The following is a 19,997-nucleotide window of genomic DNA, read 5'->3' as shown; positions in this document are numbered from 1 at the left end:
TATTTCTAATGAAACACAATAGCTGGAGGTGCATGCTGTGTGGAAGTACACTGACTCTCTAAGATCGTGCACTTCATCAAAAGCACAGATGTTTTAATGCTTATATTTATAAACGTATCCTGTAATAAAGTAATGAACGATTATAAAAGGTCCCTCAGTGGCCGAGTTTTTATTACATTACATATTGCATAATTCTAAGACTGATTATATTAGATTTCATATAGATACACGGTGGGGGGCGTTTACAGGGGCGGGGCTAGCTGAAAGGTAGGCACATCTGTACGTATTAGGGGCTGTATTTTATAATTGCCCTGGTGCATGACCTATAAGCACGAGCTGACTTTGTACGTCACAATCTTTATCTGGCAAAACAGACCCAAAGCCAAGCTGTAAACATCTCTCCTCGGCGACCGGCGACCAGCCACCATAGCGCGCGGCCGGCCCGCGTAAACATGGATGAGTGCTTTCCGGATCCTTGCTTTAAATCCCACCCGTGGGCTCTGCTTGCCGTGTGCGGAGCCTTATCGCCATTTGCTCACACACTCGTCCTGATGAATAAACCCCGTACCTGCAGCCGAACGCGCCCATAGACAGATACGCGTTTACCAGGCAGCCCACGCCGCAGAGTGCCTCATGAATTAATTAATCCCGATTCCCTCTAGGTTCGGTGAACAGCTCGCCCCCTGTCGCGGTCCATTTATCGGCATCATATGGAAGGCTGACGAACGGAAGCAGCCCGATTTGCTCTTTGTCAACGAGAAGCCGGACGTCTGATTAATCCATTACCTTGTGAGACAACGTGAAGTAATCTAAAGTATTTCAGATTTAAGCTTTTGGAGAACAAACTATAATAGACTGGTATGACAGTCCTACACCTTCAACGGTAACCCAGGCTACAGCAACAACTCAAAAGCATGGAGGCTTAGCCAAAATGCTAATGCTACTGCTAATATTATGCTATGCATAGCTGGTTCATATGTTAATAAAAATTTAAATGGTGGTGTTAAACCATTAACGATAATTAGCATTTTAAGTCTACGGAGGCTTCCCCAGCAGGTGGTGGCGGGGGGGGGGGGGGGGGGTTGGTGTTGACACAATGCAGGTAATATGCACCAAGGCAGACTAATACGTTGACCAAATTAAACCTGTAATAAGCCTGCTGGAGTCTCCACAAAAATATGAGCTGATTTGCAGCAAATAGGATTACTGGAGCTTTTACGCAGCACGGCATTAACCTTGACGAGGGAGGGCGTGGCTTAAGGCCGGGATCCTCATTTGGCGGCATGTAATTGCCATATTAAAAACAGCTTCACAGCACGCTGGAGTGCAGAGCTAGGCTGTCGCAGGTGTATTCAGAGCAGCAGATCCACAAGCACCGCCAACCGCTCCGCCGGCATGCAAAGATGCCAAGTGGAAGAACACCTTCTCACAGGATTAACAGCATCTGAAGAACCAATAAATGTTTAATGGTGTTTCGTAATGTTTCTTCAGGAGTGACCGCTGACGCTGCCCTCATTTCGCCTTGAATAATTGCCCAATGCGTGAAGAGTCCTTCCATCATTAGACAAAGAGCACGGGGCAGTTTTGTTTGCACGCTAACTTGATTATACAACAGCCTCATCAGGGTTAGAAGAACTTCACTGGACGGAGATTACGGGAGAGGGAGGCTGCCACTCCTCCGTAACGTGACCTCGCTGGAGGTTTCCAAGCCAAGAGGAAGGGGGCTGTGAAATCTGAGCAGCCCCCCCAGAAAACCCAGTGCACGATGGCCTTTATGCTATTACCATCCTGACATTAAAGGAGTGCCTAGATAGATCTAGACACAGTCCAAATGCAAGTTTTGGAAATGAGTTTTTCTCTCTCCCCCCAACGTGCCTTAGATGGGTGACAAAGCCTGGGCAATTCCAGTGTCAATTCCACTGCGATATTTTCTCTCCTCCCACAAACCTTCACAGGAGACTTAGCACCCACTGGGGAACCAGTTCAGTCGGAGGGTTCCAACTATACAAGAAGTCCCTGGAAATGCCCGAGCTGAACACTGATGTGTCCTCATTGTACCCCAGCCAACTTATTAAGTGACGGATCCAGCATCAGCTCTGGTCTCAGACGTACACAAGCAGCTCTTTAACATTAGGAGAATGCACATCCAATCACGTTGGGCGGCATTCAGCTGTTAGGGCTCCTTACTCCTCCGTGAAAACGTGCATAGCCCCAGCTAACTTCATTAGCGCGCTCCCGTGACACGCCAAAGCAGCGGCCAGCCGTCCGGGCCCCTCGGCTGCCACTGGACGAGGAACTTTTAGCATGAGGGGAGCCGGCCTATCAGAGCTGCCAGCGGGAGCCGGCCAATCTCCTCTCAGCGACTTGCGGTTGTTTCTTTCAAACGGCTTTGCTGATTAAAACCCTTCTGAGGTGATCCAGGGGTCATCGTTAGTGGGGGGGGGAGGGGGGCGCAGAACAAAGCAGCACCTGCGACAGAAGCCTCATGCCAGGCAGGATGAGGGTTACTGCAAAACTGGCCCTCGGAACGACGCCAATGAGCTACATCATATTTGCTCATTTACATCCCAATGAATATTTAAATATTCTGATGATCCTAGGAAAGTTTGGCCCCCGGTATTTACTCAAGCAGACAGAGTTCAGCATATAAGCACCCCAACGGCACATCAATGCCCTTAAGTAAACTCCGCAGGAAAGCATAACGCAAACGCTATGCGCCATTAGTCAGTCATTAATGCATTCGAATACATTACGCTTATTTAATTTCCAAAAACACTCCATTTGCCTCTCCAAAGCACTTCTCTTTGGGCGCCCAGACATAAAACGAAGAGGGTAGAGTAACCTTCAGAAAACAGTTTTGTAACTTGCCGCCAATGGGATAATTTAGCTAAACAGACTGAAGACGAATTCTGAGTCATGTGTTTGGGGGTTGAGGTGCTTATCAGCACTGTGTGGTTCTAGGGGTAGGGTTGGGTTAGGGTTCGATGTTTGAATGCAGCGTCCCCCCAGCTCCAGAAAGTCGACTCTTCGCTCTCGAGACACGGCTCAAGCTACCAGGATGGCCAAACCGAGGAGCCGCAGCCTGTCGGACATCACACCCGAAGCCGGCAGCAGATGTGCCTCAGGTGACATCGCACAGATGTTTATGTAAATAGGAGCATATCATGGAGACAGAGGCGGAGGGAATGAATATGCTAATAGGAAGCACCGTCCCTATAGACAGAACATCATGGATGTGTCCTTGAAGGTCAACTGCTTTGGGCCTCGTCATAAAAGGACACTCTGGGAAGTTTCACACCATGAAACAAATGCTGGAACGTGCAGCTCCCACTTCAAGCAAACCACCATCACATTCCCGCACCGATGGAGAAGAGAGACACCGTCTCGGGGTGCAGATGGGGATCATGGTGGGAATTACACTCATCATCGCGAGGTAGAGGCTGCGCCAACGCTCCCATAAATCACGACGGCATCCCGCTCGCAGTGAACACGCAGCTGCGATGGAGCGTGATCCGGCACGGTGTCTTCGCGCACACGTGCGAAACGTGTTCCCGCCGCAGCGCAGGTGCATGGGAGGAGTGATGCGTGCGATTACAGGAGGAGAGCACTGTGGTTTTTGCACGGTATAATCCCACAACCCCTTAAAACGACAAATACCAGGAGGTCAGAGCCCTATAGACATACATGACTAAGAACACAATCTGGCATCTCCAGTCAGCTGACCACCATCAACACGGACATCAGTCATACCACAAACATACTACAAACCTTCAGTTATCACTGTCCAAAATACCTGAATCTGTCAAGGGTCGACAATCACTGTGATGTATTGAACAAGGAAACAGAAAGGAAGGTTAAATAAATAGCACCCCTCTCTATATCAGCCAAGGCACTTGGGCAAAGAGCGGTAGGATGAAGAGACATCGACACACACCAAAGACCTTCCTCTCAGTATGAACGGCCGCGGCATAAACACACGACAGAGTAAGCAGTCGATTAAATCAGACCATCGGATTGTGAAAATACGTTCAATGCACCCAGCTTATCCCTCTCGTGAGCAAATGCACGACGGGACTCATTTTCCAGTGAAGCCCCTCTTTGAGCCAGACTCAGCCCTGATCGGATCACGGCCTGGATTGGGGGGGGGGGGGCTCTGCTCACAGAAATATAATTAATGTGAAAGGCTTGAGCCCGCACATGTCCTCCAAGCATGCCTCTGTGCATCATTGCACCCAGAGAGCTGAAAGACGATGATCGCTTTGGGTGCCATTAACCCTTAAAGACGACATGACGAGTTGGGGGGGGGGGTGTCCTCAGCGCCTGCCATCATATGCCTACATGCTATCCTGGCTGTGGGAATGTACCCATGTGCCCAATGTGCTCAAAGCCAGTAGTAATTCATTTCTAGAGGACATCACAAATTCAATTACAACTACTTACAATGCAAATTCCCGATATGAGAAATTCAGTTGTGCCTAGTTAAAATGTGAAGTTCTGGTATCAGAAATTTGACTAACTAGGTAAAATGCATATTGTTGATATAGGAAATTCGATTTTTAACTTGTTCTGAATCCCACTAAAACAATTTCCAGTATCAAGAATTGACATTATAACTTGCTATAACTGAATTTCTGATATCAAACTATTTGCATTCTAACTAGTTGTAATCGAACTTGTGATATCCTCTAAAAATAAAGCAAAGCTAAAACGGCTTGACATACACTTCTGCCCAAACAACCATTCAGGATGCAAATAAGACCCAGTGGCCCTCGTGGGACACAACTACTTATCCCCAGAGAAGAAGGCCAGCTGGCAGCCAGTGTCAACGTGCCCCCAGTAAAGGTGACCGACCTGAGCCAGGGACGAGTCGGTGCCCTTACTCACCCTCTTCCTCAGGTTGTACGTCAGCAGCAGGTTGCGGGAGAAGTGGTTGGAGAAGGCCGTGTAGAACTCCAGAACTTTCTGCAGGGCGTCGCGCTTGATGACATGGAGGTCACAGTACGTCAGGGCTCGCACGTTAGCGCAGGCCTGGGCGAGGGTCACTTCCTTCCAGAACACGTCGCCAAATACGTCCCCCTTCCCTGGAGGAAGGACAGGGCATCCTTGGTAAACTTTGCCAGTAGTGAGCAAAACCATAGACAAAAACTGTGCAATTAAACAAAACATGACAGCAAATGCATACTGTGTGGGAAAGAGTTCATCACATTCAGCCGTCTGCAAGGTTTCAAATGCACAAACGATGTCCAAAGCGAATAAAGAAAATTTATTCAAAATGACGCAAAGGCACAAGAAACAAGAAACCGTTGGCACCCTGGAAGGTTCTGGAGAATTAAGTCATAGTCATTGACCACCAGGGATACTAAAACTGTCACATTTACCCAGCATACCTACCAATACAAATTAAAGAACACCAAGCACACACACACACACACACACACACGCACACACACGCACACGCACACACACGCACACTTAGCGTTCAGGGAAAAATAAAATGCAGGCTTTATAAAGAGCGTCCCCCATCATCCAAAAGCCCCGCAGCTTATCTGAGCTGAAACTCACCTATTAATCTACCCTGAAGTCTCAGTCTTAAAAACGCATCAAGTTAATGAATTTACAGGCCCCCTTTAAATGCACATTAAAGCACTTTGGCTGCATTTGCATTGCTAATAGGAAGGGGAGAATGATTACCGTGTTCCCAGACTAGAAAGACGCCACCCTTAACCCAGCATCCGTACACTCGACACCGGCAGATCCTACGACATGGTTCTGGAAAGGTCTTTCGCCACTACAGTATAAACAACGTCGCTAGAATAATTTCACCCTCCTCACTAAGTACAGGCAGTGGCGTGCGAAGTGGTTTCACTTTGAGGAGGACCGATTTTGCCCTGGCGGGACCCCCCCCCACATCCCCCTTTTCATATACAGCCCAAAACAGAGTCGAGGATTATTTAGGAACTAGAACCCACATTTCTCGTGGCTTAAGTTGTCATATTCTCACATATTGGCCATTTTCTTGTGAACTCGGTGGGGAATACAGATCCGAGGGCTTCAGCAGACAGTAGGAAGGAGTTTTCCTCCTAATAGCTTTCGGTGGGGGGCACCGCTTGCACACCCTCAAATATGTATTATATAGGGTGATGTGTGTTTAGAATGGCTGAATAATCCCCCTGCGCACTCAGCCAAGCTTCATATGCTCCATCACAGCTGTACAGAGTCACTCATACTGAAGAACGTGCGATGCGTCACTTGACGTACAGCACAAGTGGTGGTGAAATCGGTCAAAGGCGCCACACAGGCTGAGGGGACCTCTTATCCTCACGGCGCAGCTACAGAGGAGGTGACACGCGGCCGGGGACGAGGTGTCACGGGGAATTAGCAGCCGCCGTGTCCCGGAGAGGAAAACCTGTCAGGAGGGCTGGAGGCTTGTGGCCACACGGAGGAAATCAGCCTCAGCTCTGTCATTCAAGCCGGAGGAGAAAGGAAAGCGAGCCTCTGATGATCTTCTTTCTTTGTTCATCTCTTTCTACTCCTTTTCCACCAAAAGGAGAACATGACGCAACACCAACCAGTCCCTCGGCCTGAAAAGTACTCTAGGACTTCAAAACCCAAAAGTGTGTCCCTCTGCAACAGAACCCAGCTGAGCCACCACATGGTAACACACCATTCCAAACTGCACGGCTACGGGATATACTTAACGGGCTGAAGAAATACATGAAAATGCAATTATTGCTTCCTACTGAAAAAGTTTTCAATAATTCATCTGCACATGGAAGGGGCTTTGAGACCACACGCTACAGGGTAAGTCCAATGGCCCCCCAGGCAGAAGGCTGCAGGGTCACAATGGTCATAACAGGGAGAGAAAATTGCCCCCAACAGCATTTGTATGAAGGTCTGAATGAAAGCGATTAGTCTGCTCTACCTGGAAAGGATTTCTACCCTGGCACAGTGGCACACTTGCACAGTATGACCCAGCATGGTCGAGGGCTCTCATGTAACGACAAGCTCCCAACTCCCAGCAAAACCAGAACGAACAACGTTGTGAAAACAGACAATCATCAACTCAACATTGTGACCCATCAGAAATTGGTCATCTTTATCATATTTACTGCCATATATGCAGTGCAACTAAGTAATGTATGGAAAACATTGGAGGATTATAAAGATGCCATTTCACGTGACAGGGGTGTCCCATGTCGACATTAAGCCCCGCATCTCTCGTTCTGGCCATCATACCGCTCTTCAGCGAAGGTAACCACACAAAAGGTTTGGTGGACGAGGCCTCGCCGGTCTGACTCACGCAGACATCTGTGCAAATAACATGCTCGGCAACGAGCGCGACCCACACCTTTCATCCTCTCACTATTATCACTCTTGACACCTTTCGCTTAAACAAACATTTCTGAGCAGGCAATGGGAAGGACACCGTCGGCGGGTCCTCTGAGGACAAGCAAGTTTGCATAGAAAAGTACAGCACCCAGGGATTTCAGGGCAACCCTGCACAATGCCATTCAAAAATAAAAACTCTCCTTTCAATTTTTTCTTTCTTTAGCTACAATGCAACATATGGGTAGTGCTAGGACATAGTTTTGAGCCTTTCTTTTTTAATGCAAATTTTCTTAATTGACTAAGTTTGCTCCAAGGAGAGACAGGGTTTGAAACCACTGTGAATAGGTATATTTCACTCCAGTTCAGCCACCCGTCCACTGACATCCTCAGGGATTGTTTACGCCAATGTAGAGCCCACTTTCTAACTGCATGAACCCCTTGGGAAGATAAATGAGAACGATAGACCATATTTTCACCATAACACAACAAAGCATCACCGACATCATCATAAATTTAAAAACAAGCGTCATTTCAAACAACCAATGCGCAAAACATTGACATTTCACAACAAAACAGGTCAAACAAATTGTCTCCCCCTATGGTGACCACTCTCTCCATGGCTGCAAATCTATCAACCCCCACCAAGAAAAGACAGCGGGCGATCTCTCATCTGTGTGAGGACTGGACTGGACTGGGACGCCTCCTAGTTGACCTCAGATAAATCACCCAGAAAATCTTTATCGATCCAGCTGAGGGGAAGCAAACAATGACACCAGTAACTTGCATTTTCACAGTCGTCCATCTTTTGCCCCCCCACTACCGGTGATATTTGAGCATCATTAAAAGATCACCTGATCCATCGTGACACCCTCCTGCAGGTGCTTCAGGGTAGTTGGGGAAAACTCAGCCACAACCCCGGTTCCATCCCCATTGTACGCAAGCTGACCTCCCAAAGAGCATGCCAGCACATTCTGCCCCCCCCCCCCAAAACTTAGTCTCTCACTCCTTCTGGCACAGAAGACCCTGGAACCCCTACTCCATAGTTTCCAATTTTCAACTGAAACCCTTAAGATTTGTGAAACCCTTGATATTTCTTTTTGTTCCCTATCGTCAACGACAGTGATAGAGTTCAGAACAACTGCTGAATAACAAATACCAATTTTAGGGGTGGGAGCAGCATTATAACATTTGTTAAATAAGTGAGAGGCTTGGTTGTCTGCAATTCTGCATGAAACATCTTACTTGTTGCAAGGAGCCTTTACCAGTGCAACAACAGCCGAGTTGATGTTGAGTAAATGCAACTTGAGTTGAGCACGAATTCATTTGTTCACGGATGTAGGAAAACAAGTCTTTGGATCATCGTTACCAAACACACTAAGTTGGTCTTGCAGGTGCAGAGCTCACACAAAGCTTACCCAAAATGGCGACGACTTCATCATCCTGGATGACCTCTAAGGACCCGGACACCACGAAGCACAGGCTGTCCACGCTCTCGCCTGCGTGGTATATGAGATCCCCAGGGGCACAGTGGATAGTCTGGAACTCCATGGCCAGAGCGCGCAGGCAGCCGTCACTGGCCAGCCGGAAGGCTGGGTGCTCCTTGAACACCTTCCTGTTCAGGTGCACACAGATGTCTGCCCGCATGTCCTTGGGACAAATCTGCAGTACCTGCAGGGGGTGACGGAGGGAAAGGGGAATGAGAGGGGAGTGAACAGGACCTGATCACCAGCGGAGCGAATTACGACAGCGTTCTTCTCACCCGGACGCCCATCACACCAAAGTGGCCCCATCACACCGATACCGAGCGTCACCTAGGAGACTGCAGTGACTCAGTGTGTGGGAACCACAGCCTTGGCTCTCACTAGAACATCAGCCTCTCCATTTCCCAGCAGATGCATGCCATCTAACACCTTTCAAAACCTCCTGTTTTGCCCCCCACTCTGTTCTGGGGACCCCCCAATATGAGTCATATTCTCATTTTGGCTCCCAGCAGTTACCATGGGTACCACTACAGAACAAAATCATCAAAAACAAGCTGGCATCTGAAAGCTTTCCAAAATGAAAAACCAACTTTTCAGTTATAACCGATTTTTTCCACTGCGTCCAAATACTCTTAGAGTATCAGAGAGGGAGCCATGGAATATTTTTCATGAAATTCCTATAATTCTACAACTGTTAGGGTTTTGACCATTTAGCACTATCGAGACCAACTGATTATGTATACATATTTACATTTGTGGAATCAATACTGCACATCCAGTACATAAAAAAATGTTTATTTCAATGGCATAGATTATAGCAGTGTTTCTCAGTGTTTTGTCACTGTTGTTCCCCAAACTGGCAAACGCCTTTACTGAGCTGAACTTTCTGCAGTGGAAAACCGAAGAAAACTGGAACCTCACTGTAACTAGTAAGGCGGTACAGCTCAGTTCCTATATGTCAGTGGACAAGTGCCATTAGAGAAGTTACCTTTTCAGTGTCTATGCCTCTGGACATGGACCAGGTGGAGGCAATATAGTCCATGACCCTCTCACTCAGGCCCTTGGGCACCTGGTAGAGCTTCAGGAAGTCCCTCACGCTGTTCAGCATCTCGTGGTACCTGTTGGTGTTGGCGTACATCTGCTGAAAGATGGTGGTCACGTTACCAAAGATGGTGGCGTAGAGGAGAGCTGGAAGGACAGACAAACAGAAGAGTGAGGGGAGGCACTATGGAACACCCAACTCTACATCTCCAGACAGGTAATGCCAATGCGTCTCAGGTCTGCTTTCAGAACGACAAGTCGAGCGAGTGCTGGTTTGGGAAAAGGGCAGCATTTTAACAATCCTGACGTAACCATCACTGCACGGAAAAAAATAAACAACCATTGCTTAAAAACATATCTGTGAACGTTGCTTAGCACAACGGAAAAATCAATACAGAATATTTACCGAAATGTGAGAAAAGATTTTTATTCACCTGAACGGTTAAAAAAAAAAAAAAAAAAAAAAAAAACAACATTTATCAACGAGTGTAAAATTGACACAGCACGACTAATTTGATAATACGGGGCAGTACATCTGACTCCTGGTTTGCTTAGTCTGTACACAGCGGGACACAATGGCTGCTTTGGTAGCTGGTACAAGTCACTCAACACCGTCTTTCCAAGAGCCTCAGGCAAGGTGTATACCCCCCATGTAAACTCGGCCGTGACACACGAGTGCTACAAAGGCATCAGCTAGCTTCCAGCTGTATGGCAAGGGGGGAGGGAATATGCAAACAGACCGAGATAATAGCAGGAGGACAGCAGATCAATACTGAAGCATGAGGGGGCGCCGGAACACACAACTCAGTGGCTGCCCGCTTACACAGAGGTGCTTACCTGCGACACCCGAGCAGTCCTTCCCCCCCACCCCCCAGAGCAGGTACTGCTCCACAGGATGGCAGCAAGGGCAGGAAATGGACTGTGTCCCACAAAAATAATTAACCATGTGACAGGACACCGGGCCACAGTGGCAGAGGAACGGCAGAGTAACGGCACCCGACAGATCCTGTCCGCCGGCATCACATCGGACGCCAACTTGCAGGAAGTGGCTCGGTGACACTGCTTATTTTGCAGAATTGGTGACATATTCGTGTCCTGGCCTGTAAAGGGCATGCTGACCGGCACTGTTCCAGAAATGGAATTTATCAGCACTAAAAGAAGTTCATACTGGCTTTGAATACAGACCCTCAATTCCCCAGTTCTGGTTCTGCTGATCTCAACCCCAGCTAGTCGATTCTCATTTAACTAAAGCGAGAAACAAGGGGTTCAGCAGACGACAACAGGGACACATCCAGCGCACAGGGGGCGTGTTTCCGGTGTGTCCGCGGGGAATCTGGCCCCAGGGCGTCACTGCAGCACATTTACAGGTAAGAGAGGGTGTTCTCCAGCATGTCACAGCGCTCCGTGCAGGACATGCACTCATCAGCCAGGAATTAAACCATCCGCAGCACAAACCAGGCTCTTATAAGGTTCAGAACTGCTACCAGGATTCACTCAAATCTTTACATTCAACCATTTTCAATGCATCTCACTAAAAGGCCCAGCATGGTGGTATAAACACACAATCCTGCCATATTCCTAAGCTCCTAAAAGCTGGACATCCTATTAGCGAAGAAACTGCAAGGATTTCCCCTCCAAGCCATGGGAGCATTTTTGAGGTGTTGATTATAACTATTTCCAGAAATGTTACTGGAACAGTTCAGGTTAAAGACCTAAGGGCACTACTAACGACTCCTCCCCAGCGGAGAATCAAGGGGAGGCAGCTGAGAGAACCATCAGCAATCCTTACGGGGGCCTTTATCAGAGGCTGGCCTCTACGGTGCACCCCCCACCCCCACAGGCACACAGATAAGGCCTGCTGTGTGTTAAATGGGCCTTATCTGGCTCTCCAGGGGAAGCAGAGTGAGGGGGAGGGAGGCACAGCACCATATCCTCTTCCCTGTCTAGGCAGGACCCCCCCCCCCCGGTCCTGTGTACCAGCTGGGCTCAGCACCCCTCACGCTTTGACACTCCCGGCCTCATTAAATCTGCCGGATCATCGGAGGTACGACGTCGTCCCTGACAGACGGGGGTCAGGATGTTGACACAATAATTCACATCAGCATGGATTTTCCGGGAGGGGGCCGCTGTCAGCAGCTTTTATTTAGGAGAAAGTGTCTACGGATCACAACGAAATAAACTAAGGAATAGCCAGAGGCATCAAAGCCCCTCTTCTCCGTAAATCCCGGCATTCAAAATCCTGCCCGCGTGAGCTCTCTGCCCACGATAAACTTAAAATCCTTCTAGCGCCCCCCCCCAAAAGTGAGAGAGGCGCATCCTGTAGGATTAACGGAGACAGGTGAGGCTGGTCGCACCTGCTCCTCTGTGGGATGGCCGACACAACGTGCGACTGTCTGAAGCAGAGTGTCCGTTGTGCTAATCCGTTTAGCATTGACGGAGCAGACTTGGGCCCCGTTATCTCCAAAGGGGACGCAATTCCGCGCTAACGCCGTGTTCCGGACTCCTCAGACGACTCCCACCGGCGGAAATTCCATTCGGCGCACCAAAACCAGGCCCTAACTCGATTTTCCTCACTTTCAGAAAAGGACGGCTTTAACATCTATCGATTCCCCGCCCTACCCCCCTCGTAACCCAATCTGCCGTTTTTTTCCCTTGCGCAGAAACGATCCAGCAATAAGACAGTGTACCTGCCTTTTGTTGACCATTGGTTTTTCACGGTAACATTCCAATACACGGTAAAAACTGCCCAAGTTGACTTTGCGTGGAATGTTGCTCAGTAGTAGTGGTTATCGTTATAAAGCTAGTTTCCTAATGCGGGAGTACGACAGCAGGGTAACGGTAGGGATTTGAAAATGCAAGCCATGTACGATTCTACAGAGTCCACAGAGCGCAAGGACAGCTGGAAGAAAAAGATGCTGGCAAATGTGCTTTATCACTGGACTTTGTATGAGCAGAAAGACTGCATACTGAACAAGGACTATGATGGTGACGTCTAATGAGGAGACGCCTTGCTAGAGAGCAATCAGGTGTAAGGCTAATCCCTGAACAGTACAGAGGGGCTCGCCCTGACTTCTGCTGTGGTCCAAGGTACAAGGAACAGAGGGAGAATGCACCCAGGAGCATTCTGACAACATAACCATGGTAACCATGACTGGCAAAGCAAAAAATAAAACAATCACGAAAACAGGCCACTACCAAAGCAAATCAGAATCGCTAATAGGCAAACAGAAACATTCATTTTGACTTGTTAACATGAAGAACCCTCCTTTAGTCAGGCTGGTAATCTGGGTGCACACAGGTTCTGCTCTTAATTGTAGCTGCTCCAATTGTAGCTGTTTCGTGATTAATACCTGCACAATTGGCTCCTTAAATCAGTTTTTACTCAGCTGATTAGCCGAGGGAGCCCTTCTTGAAGCTGGGGGGAGGGGCATCTTCGCTCGGTACCAGTGCTGCCTTCAAGGCTGGTGATGTGTCCGTCGTTTGCCATCTGCTGCAGTCAGTGAAGACCTCAGAACTCTGGTCGGAGTTGAAAGTGATCAAAACGGGAGAGACGGACACGCGCCGAGTTATGTTGGGACACGAGGAAGCCCAGAGGATGACGGACAGTATACACTGTGCAGGCATACGGACAGCGGCTGCTTTGTGACGGAAGGGCCCACTGTCCTCATTTTGATTTTACATCAAGGGCCTCGTTAGCCAATGGAGGATGGAGTCAGCAGGCCAAAAACCAGCCAAGCATCGTGAACGGATGGGACAAGGACTGGAAGACAGGCAGCTTTACTTAAGCAGCTCGCAGTTACCTGCACCAGAGGCCAACAATATTGGCAGATCTGGGAGAACGCATATAATTATCTTCCGCAAGACTGGCTAAATCAATGTATAATTGTAGCAGAGGGCTAAACACTGTAATTAAAATATGGAGAGTAATTATCTCTCTGGAATTACAGCCCGGCAATCTAACAGGTCTCCGCAAAACTGAGAATGACCTGGAATATGCCAAATGCAGATTTAATTTAAAAAAATGTTTAAAAAAAAAACAGCGAGCAGCCCACACAGCGCAGGCCATTTCTGAGTTGTCGCGTTTCCAGAACGTGCCGTGAGAACACCACGAGCCGATCGGTTTCTCCAGAGAAACAACCTTTTGGGATTTAGAAAGGCATGCCTTTGGAAAGTTAAAATTCATGTACAATATAATGGAAATAATGGAAGCGCCAGAGAACAGAGCTAGAGTGTGAATTAGGGAACCTTCTTGCGTGAGTAAACAGGACGACAAACTCAGCACCGAAGCTTTCCAGATACAGAGCTGACAGTGCCGACTGCTGTATCGGATACAGATACTGATCAGACACAGTAGGTCGGTAGGTTCCCAAAGATGTCACCCCCCCGCCTCTCCACCGACGAGGGGCAGGCTAGCTCTGTGCCACCCAGGAAAGGCTGCTTCTTAAAAGAAAAGAAAACCACAGGCTGCACGGTTTACAGCCCAGACCAAAAGGCTGTCCAGTGCTTACACACGCCAGGTCGTGGCCTTTGGCTTCCAGAAGCATCTGACAGAATGTATAATGAGACCCCCCCCCCCCCCGCCAAGGGGGTATTTGAAGCTGGAGATGAGAGGGCTGTGGTATCTGCCATAAGTGTTGGTAGACTATTGCCCCCTCCCCAGCAGGGCTTTTTCACCTCCCCCCCCCCCCGGTGGCAGTCACCGTAACCCCTCCTAAGCCGGTGATGCGACGATGGAGGGTGTAATGCTTGAAGTCTGAGGTAATTCGATTGGCTGTGTGCCCCCCATAGCTAGGAAGTTCACACTGCCTCAGTTAGCCAACATACACTCTCCCCCCCCCCCCCCCCACACTCATTATGTGACCTTCACGGCCCCTCAACCTCTGTTACCCATCTCTGTTCTGTAATGGGCCTGGATGCATCAGGGGCTTCCAAGGTCCAATGAGACCAGCGGTCCTGGTCCCGCTAGCTAACAGCTGCTGACTGGACTAATACCTGGGCCTGGACAGGAAGAGATACGCGTAAGGACCGCAAAACCGACGTCCGGCAGATCGACACAAAGCAAAACACAGGGAGGCAGACCTGCACCCCTCGCCCAGAGCACGGCTCCCGCAGGAACACCCATGTTCTCCAAGAACATGCATAGCGAACAACAAAACCTCATATTCAGCACCTCTGCCAGCAAGTCAGCAGTTCATATTTAGCTGCCCGAAACAGCACATAGGATACATGTAGCCCAGAAATATATACAGAACATGAATTGTTATGCAGTTTTTACCAGGCTGCTGGTTTCAAATCACATTCGATTCACTGAAGATTTAGTTACAAGAAAAAGTACCGCGGTAAGAAAAGAAAACATCCATTTTTCTCAGAACTAACAAGGAAAACGAGGCCGCTGGCAGCGAGGCGCATCAGTGCTGCCCCGTCCCCACGACAACACGCGCTCCGCCACTGGCGCAGGAGTCACGCCTCCAAATGGTCCCTCTCCTTGTCCAAGCGGCGAGGTCCCTCTCCTGACCGCTGGGGGGGGGGGGGGGGGGGGGGGGCGTGCTGGAAAGCCTCCTTCCATTTGTAAAGCTAGCGTCACGTACAGCTAAATTGTAATCTTCCTCTCGCCTGTAAGCTAACACAGACGACGAATGTCCGTGTTTAACGAGCGTGCTGCACAGGCGAACGTCTGAATAAAACAGCATCCACTACGACCCTGTACAGGAGACACAGTTACGAATAAAGGAAGGATGAAGCATTTGTCCTAGCAGTCCCCCCACCCCCGCCCCTACCCCCCTGGGAAAAAAGGCAATAAGACACGGGCACGCCACACAAGGGGAAAAAGTAACCCTCCCTTCCGTCAGGCAGACTTCGGCGCGAGTAAAAGTTACTCGTGTCTGTATAATAAGGAGACCCCAGAACCACTGTTGCTACAGTAACGGAGGCCCTTTCCATTCCCTGTCAAATCTCCCACTGACAGCCGTGCTCCACAACGGCGGGTAAAAATAGAGTGTACAGGACTTGGCAGCTTCCGGAGGAAAAAACAAGACAAAATTATTGGGCACATCTGTTTTTATTTTTTTTTATAAGTTAGTAAATCTAACAGCAGTCACAGATCACAGAGTCCGTATCCCTGACAGAGCTAGCGGCTAAACAGCACCCTGGAAGTCAGTCGTTAGGGTCAGCCAGCTGGGCCGTGGGGCAGGTAGCTAGGGGCATATTTAAGGGGGGGGGACAGGGGCAGCAGCTGAAGCTGAAAGCTAATTGGCCCCTGGAGTGCCCCCTCCGCTGTCACTCACCGATTCAAAACATATCATTGGCTAATGATAAGCTTGATCCTTCTTATGCCCACCTTCCTAGAATCGCCCATGCAGGAGCCAAGACGACGCCTTGAGCACCCAGATTGGCGACCCGCACATGGGAAGGAAGCTAAACCTCAGCACTCCTGTGCTCTACAGAGGGTCCAGCCAGCAGAGGCAGAGCGAGAGTGACGGAGGGAAACAGCCTGGGCTGATAGGGCGGGGAGTCCGCCAACGTGTGGGCAAAGGACAGGACAAGAAGCCAGATCACACCAACCGCATGACACACACTAACTGATAAAAGGCTTATAGCGACCCAGTGCCTGTAGATAGAGGGATATGACATCATCTGCTGAGTTATTCCTAAGAGGCTTAACTTCCTGACATAACTTGCCCAACAAGTAAGGGGAGGATTTAGCTCACAGCAGGACCAGTGGCATAAGAAAACAAACATGCAGCCAGCTAAAGGGCTATGGGGAGGCACCAGCAGAAGGTGTGGTGCTTCAAGGTCCAGATCCCCGACCTAACACTGCTGTCGTACCCCTGAGAAGATACTCAAACCAATTTTTTTTAAAAATCACCAGAGCTAAGAGTAATATCGTAAAGCAGTTTTGATAAAGGATTATAAGAAATAGTACAAACATCATGGGAAGCGCATCGCATTTCAAAGCACGGGGGCCACGGGCAGATTGCGGCTGGATGTGAAGGTAAAGGCAGAGCGATTCGTCAGAGATCGAACAGAAGGTATGACACTCCTGACGCTAATGTTTCACAACAGCCATGGAGCACGCTGCCAAATATCTGTCTGCTAATGTGTGCAAACAAATACGGGATCTGTGACGGGCAGCTTCAAAAGTGAGGATTTTATAACGGTTTACAGCGCCCGCACTCTGCTGTAGATACCAGCGAATGAAGGTCTCGCTGCTCCACGCGGAGGTACCACAGATACCAGCTAGCAGATACGGGGCACAGGCGGACGCAGAAGTACATGGACACCCCGCTCAGCCCCCGATCCCACGCACGGAGACGCAGAAACGCTAACGCAGAGCGAGGGATGGGATTCACACACTGCCGTCTGTGCAACAGCCCGGATACAGCGGCACATGGACAAAAACCAACGGCAATATGACAAGTTGGACTCATTCGCTTGACCGCCATAATGGCATCGATGGCGGAACTATGGGTGTGAAAAAAAAAACAATGCTGCATGTGGACAATGTTTAAACATAAAAAAACACGAAATCCTAAATCAAAGCAAAGCAGCCAAAGAACAACCCAGTAAATCTTACACATTACAGCAGATCCTTTGTTTGAGAAAGGTAGTGTCAACCCTACCATCTAAAACAGTCCTGAGACACTTCCCCGTCCTGCCAGCAGGGTGACCATCAACACAACTGGCACAGAATGTCGGCAAGGCACACGGCTGCGGAGGGTATCGGCGGAGCCTGGCCGTCGGCCAGCCTCTGCAGCGAACGGCTCGCAGCTAAGAGCTGGGTGGAATCCGCAGCGGGATCGGCTCGTCACGCCTGGCGGGGAGAGACTGAATGGGGAAGGCTGAATGGCTGGTACAGTAGGGGCTTTGAGCTGCACTACAAACAAATTCGATTTTAATGCTTCATCGACCCACGGGATCAGCACAGCTCGATGGGATTTTAAATACTATTTTACTGGTTAACACATCCCCACCAGGTTATTTAAAAAAAATAAAATAAATAAAAATAAACATTTTCATCATCCTCATGTAAACACAGTTTTCCCAAATGTTTGTCCTGCGGGGATCGCATACCTGCTACTCTAAGAGGCCACTAAGTTCCTGGAAGTGACGTACGATGGAAACGGTGCCGATTAAAGATTCGCGCAGTCAGGCGACTCTGAGACCCAAATCAGAGCCTCGCACTCTCTGCTAAACACTCGATGTTTTCGCTCGAGGTCCCTCCCAAAGCCAACTGAAAAACTGCAACTCCCAAATAAAGCAAAACAAATTGGAGATTATATCAAACCAGCAAGCATAGAAACAGCTGAGAGCTGTATTCTCAACAAAAGGGGAAGCAAATCTGCTAGATAAAGACTACCCGAAAAATTTCATTTAAATGTTTGTACGGTGGAACATTAGTAACCATCCATCCCATTTGACCAAGACTGACCTACAGAAAGCTGGACAGAACAAATTCTAAGAACAAACATTTTTCTGCAATCCTCAAACATCAGGGCAACAGAAAAAGGGGGAGGGGCTATGGCTACTCACATCCAATCACCATCATGGCCACGGCTACTCACATCCAATCATCATCATGGCCACGGCGAAGATCTTCTCGCCATCAGTGGTGGGGGCGATGTTCCCAAATCCGATGCTGGTGAGGCTGGTCATGGTGAAGTAGAGGGAGGTGATGTACACAGAGTCCTTGCTGGGCCCGCCCTCCCACCTGCCCAAGCCGCTGGCGTTGAAGCGGTATGGCGAGCCCACGGTCTCGGCCAGCATGTAGAGCCAGCTGTCCGTGCGCACCGAATTGGTGTCCTCGTCGATGACCTCATAGTCGCCGATGCTGTACCAGATGCAGGCCAGCCAGTGGGCGGCCAGCCCAAACACGCACACCAGCAGCACCAGCACGGCGGCGCCATACTCAATGTAGTGATCCAGCTTGCGGGCCACGCGGCCCAGACGCAGCAGCCGGACCACCTTAAGGGAGCTGAACAGGCTGCTGATACCCTGGGGGGGGGACGACAAGAGAGCAGTCAGCTGGATCACTTGAAATGATACGACTCGAGTTTACAGGGTTTGGGCAGCCCTTTTGTGTTTGTACGGCTCAGTCTCAGATACCTCGTTTCCACCAACACGGAGCCGGTGCCAGGCTGGTTCTCGCTTGGTGCTTTTTGAGCACCTGCCCGCGTTTCCACCGGTTTCAAAAAAGAACAGAACGAAAATGTTACGTAGGTGGAAGTGAAGGTAAAGGTTCATATGAATTACATTTTTTTTTGGTTTGATCTGTTCAGATTTAAAATTTTTATAAGCTGCCAAACTGAAAACAAAGAGCCTTTGAGCCTCATAGTTTTCGGAGTATGACCGGTTGTTCTCTGTCGCTATTGCCTGCATCCACTTTTGTCTCCTTAAAAGCTATGTTTCTCCCCAGTCTGTGTGCGAGTTTGTTCTCAGTCGCAGTTTTACCACTGTCCTTTTAAATGATCGCGCAATAAGAGCCTGCTAAAAATTGAACTTTGCAATTTGCCTCATGATCTCTTCACCACTTGAAAGCCACAATATTTTATTTATTCGACCTGAGGCATGTTTATATTTCATTATTAAATCTGGCCAGCAGATTGATCCTTCATTTTCCACAGAATAAAAAACGTTATAACATTATTCCACTAATCAGCTGGCAAGTTGTTTCACTGCCGGCACCGACGATATTAGACAAAACTATATTTGTTATGGATTAAGTTTTCCGGATATGTAGAAGGTTTGGACGCGACAGCCTATCCCATTTTTGCTGACTGTATGGGTCCAAATTCTGAGACCAGCTTTTCTGTGCCGTCATACTGGATCCGTTTTTTCTGGCCCAGGGTCAGTTTTTTTGCAATGGAAACGCACAAGACCAGTTCTGGATTGGGAAAAAGCTCAGCACCAGCTCTGGCACCGCGTTGGAAACGAAGCAACAGTCGGCCATTTGAATAGAGTGAGCACCTGGACCTCTCCATCACAGTCTCAATATTTTCTAGTTTCCCCTTTATTCCACATCATTCCTACAAGGCAAGAATGACTCTGATGACTCTGGATGAGTCAAGGATGACTCTGGAACCCAAGGCCCCGCTGGGGGTTAGGTCCCACTTGTGCCCGACAGCTAAGGCAGCACACGGTCAAAAAAAA

At 48.9% G+C, this 19,997-nt stretch overlaps 1 protein-coding gene across 3 annotated transcripts in view; it reads right to left on the bottom strand.

Moving 5' to 3' along the window:
- kcnh1a (potassium voltage-gated channel, subfamily H (eag-related), member 1a) overlaps nucleotides 1-19,997 on the bottom strand; it is a 50,068-nt gene that overhangs the window by 17,352 nt on the left and 12,719 nt on the right. For 2 of the 3 annotated variants that reach the window (XM_023796380.2, XM_023796381.2), the window contains 4 exons: nucleotides 18,413-18,842; nucleotides 9,799-9,998; nucleotides 8,745-8,997; nucleotides 4,885-5,081 (listed from right to left, as the gene is read on the bottom strand). In XM_023796380.2, the coding sequence (XP_023652148.2) occupies nucleotides 4,885-5,081; nucleotides 8,745-8,997; nucleotides 9,799-9,998; nucleotides 18,413-18,842 (1,080 nt within the window). Of the gene's footprint in view, nucleotides 1-4,884; nucleotides 5,082-8,744; nucleotides 8,998-9,798; nucleotides 9,999-18,412; nucleotides 18,873-19,997 lie in introns of all 3 variants that reach the window. The other variant, XM_023796382.2, reaches the window with a different exon arrangement.

This window comes from Paramormyrops kingsleyae, chromosome 3 (assembly GCF_048594095.1).
Source record: "Paramormyrops kingsleyae isolate MSU_618 chromosome 3, PKINGS_0.4, whole genome shotgun sequence".
NCBI lineage: Eukaryota > Metazoa > Chordata > Actinopteri > Osteoglossiformes > Mormyridae > Paramormyrops > Paramormyrops kingsleyae.
Note: the sequence above shows the minus strand (reverse complement) of the source record. Positions and strands in the feature narration are given on the sequence as shown.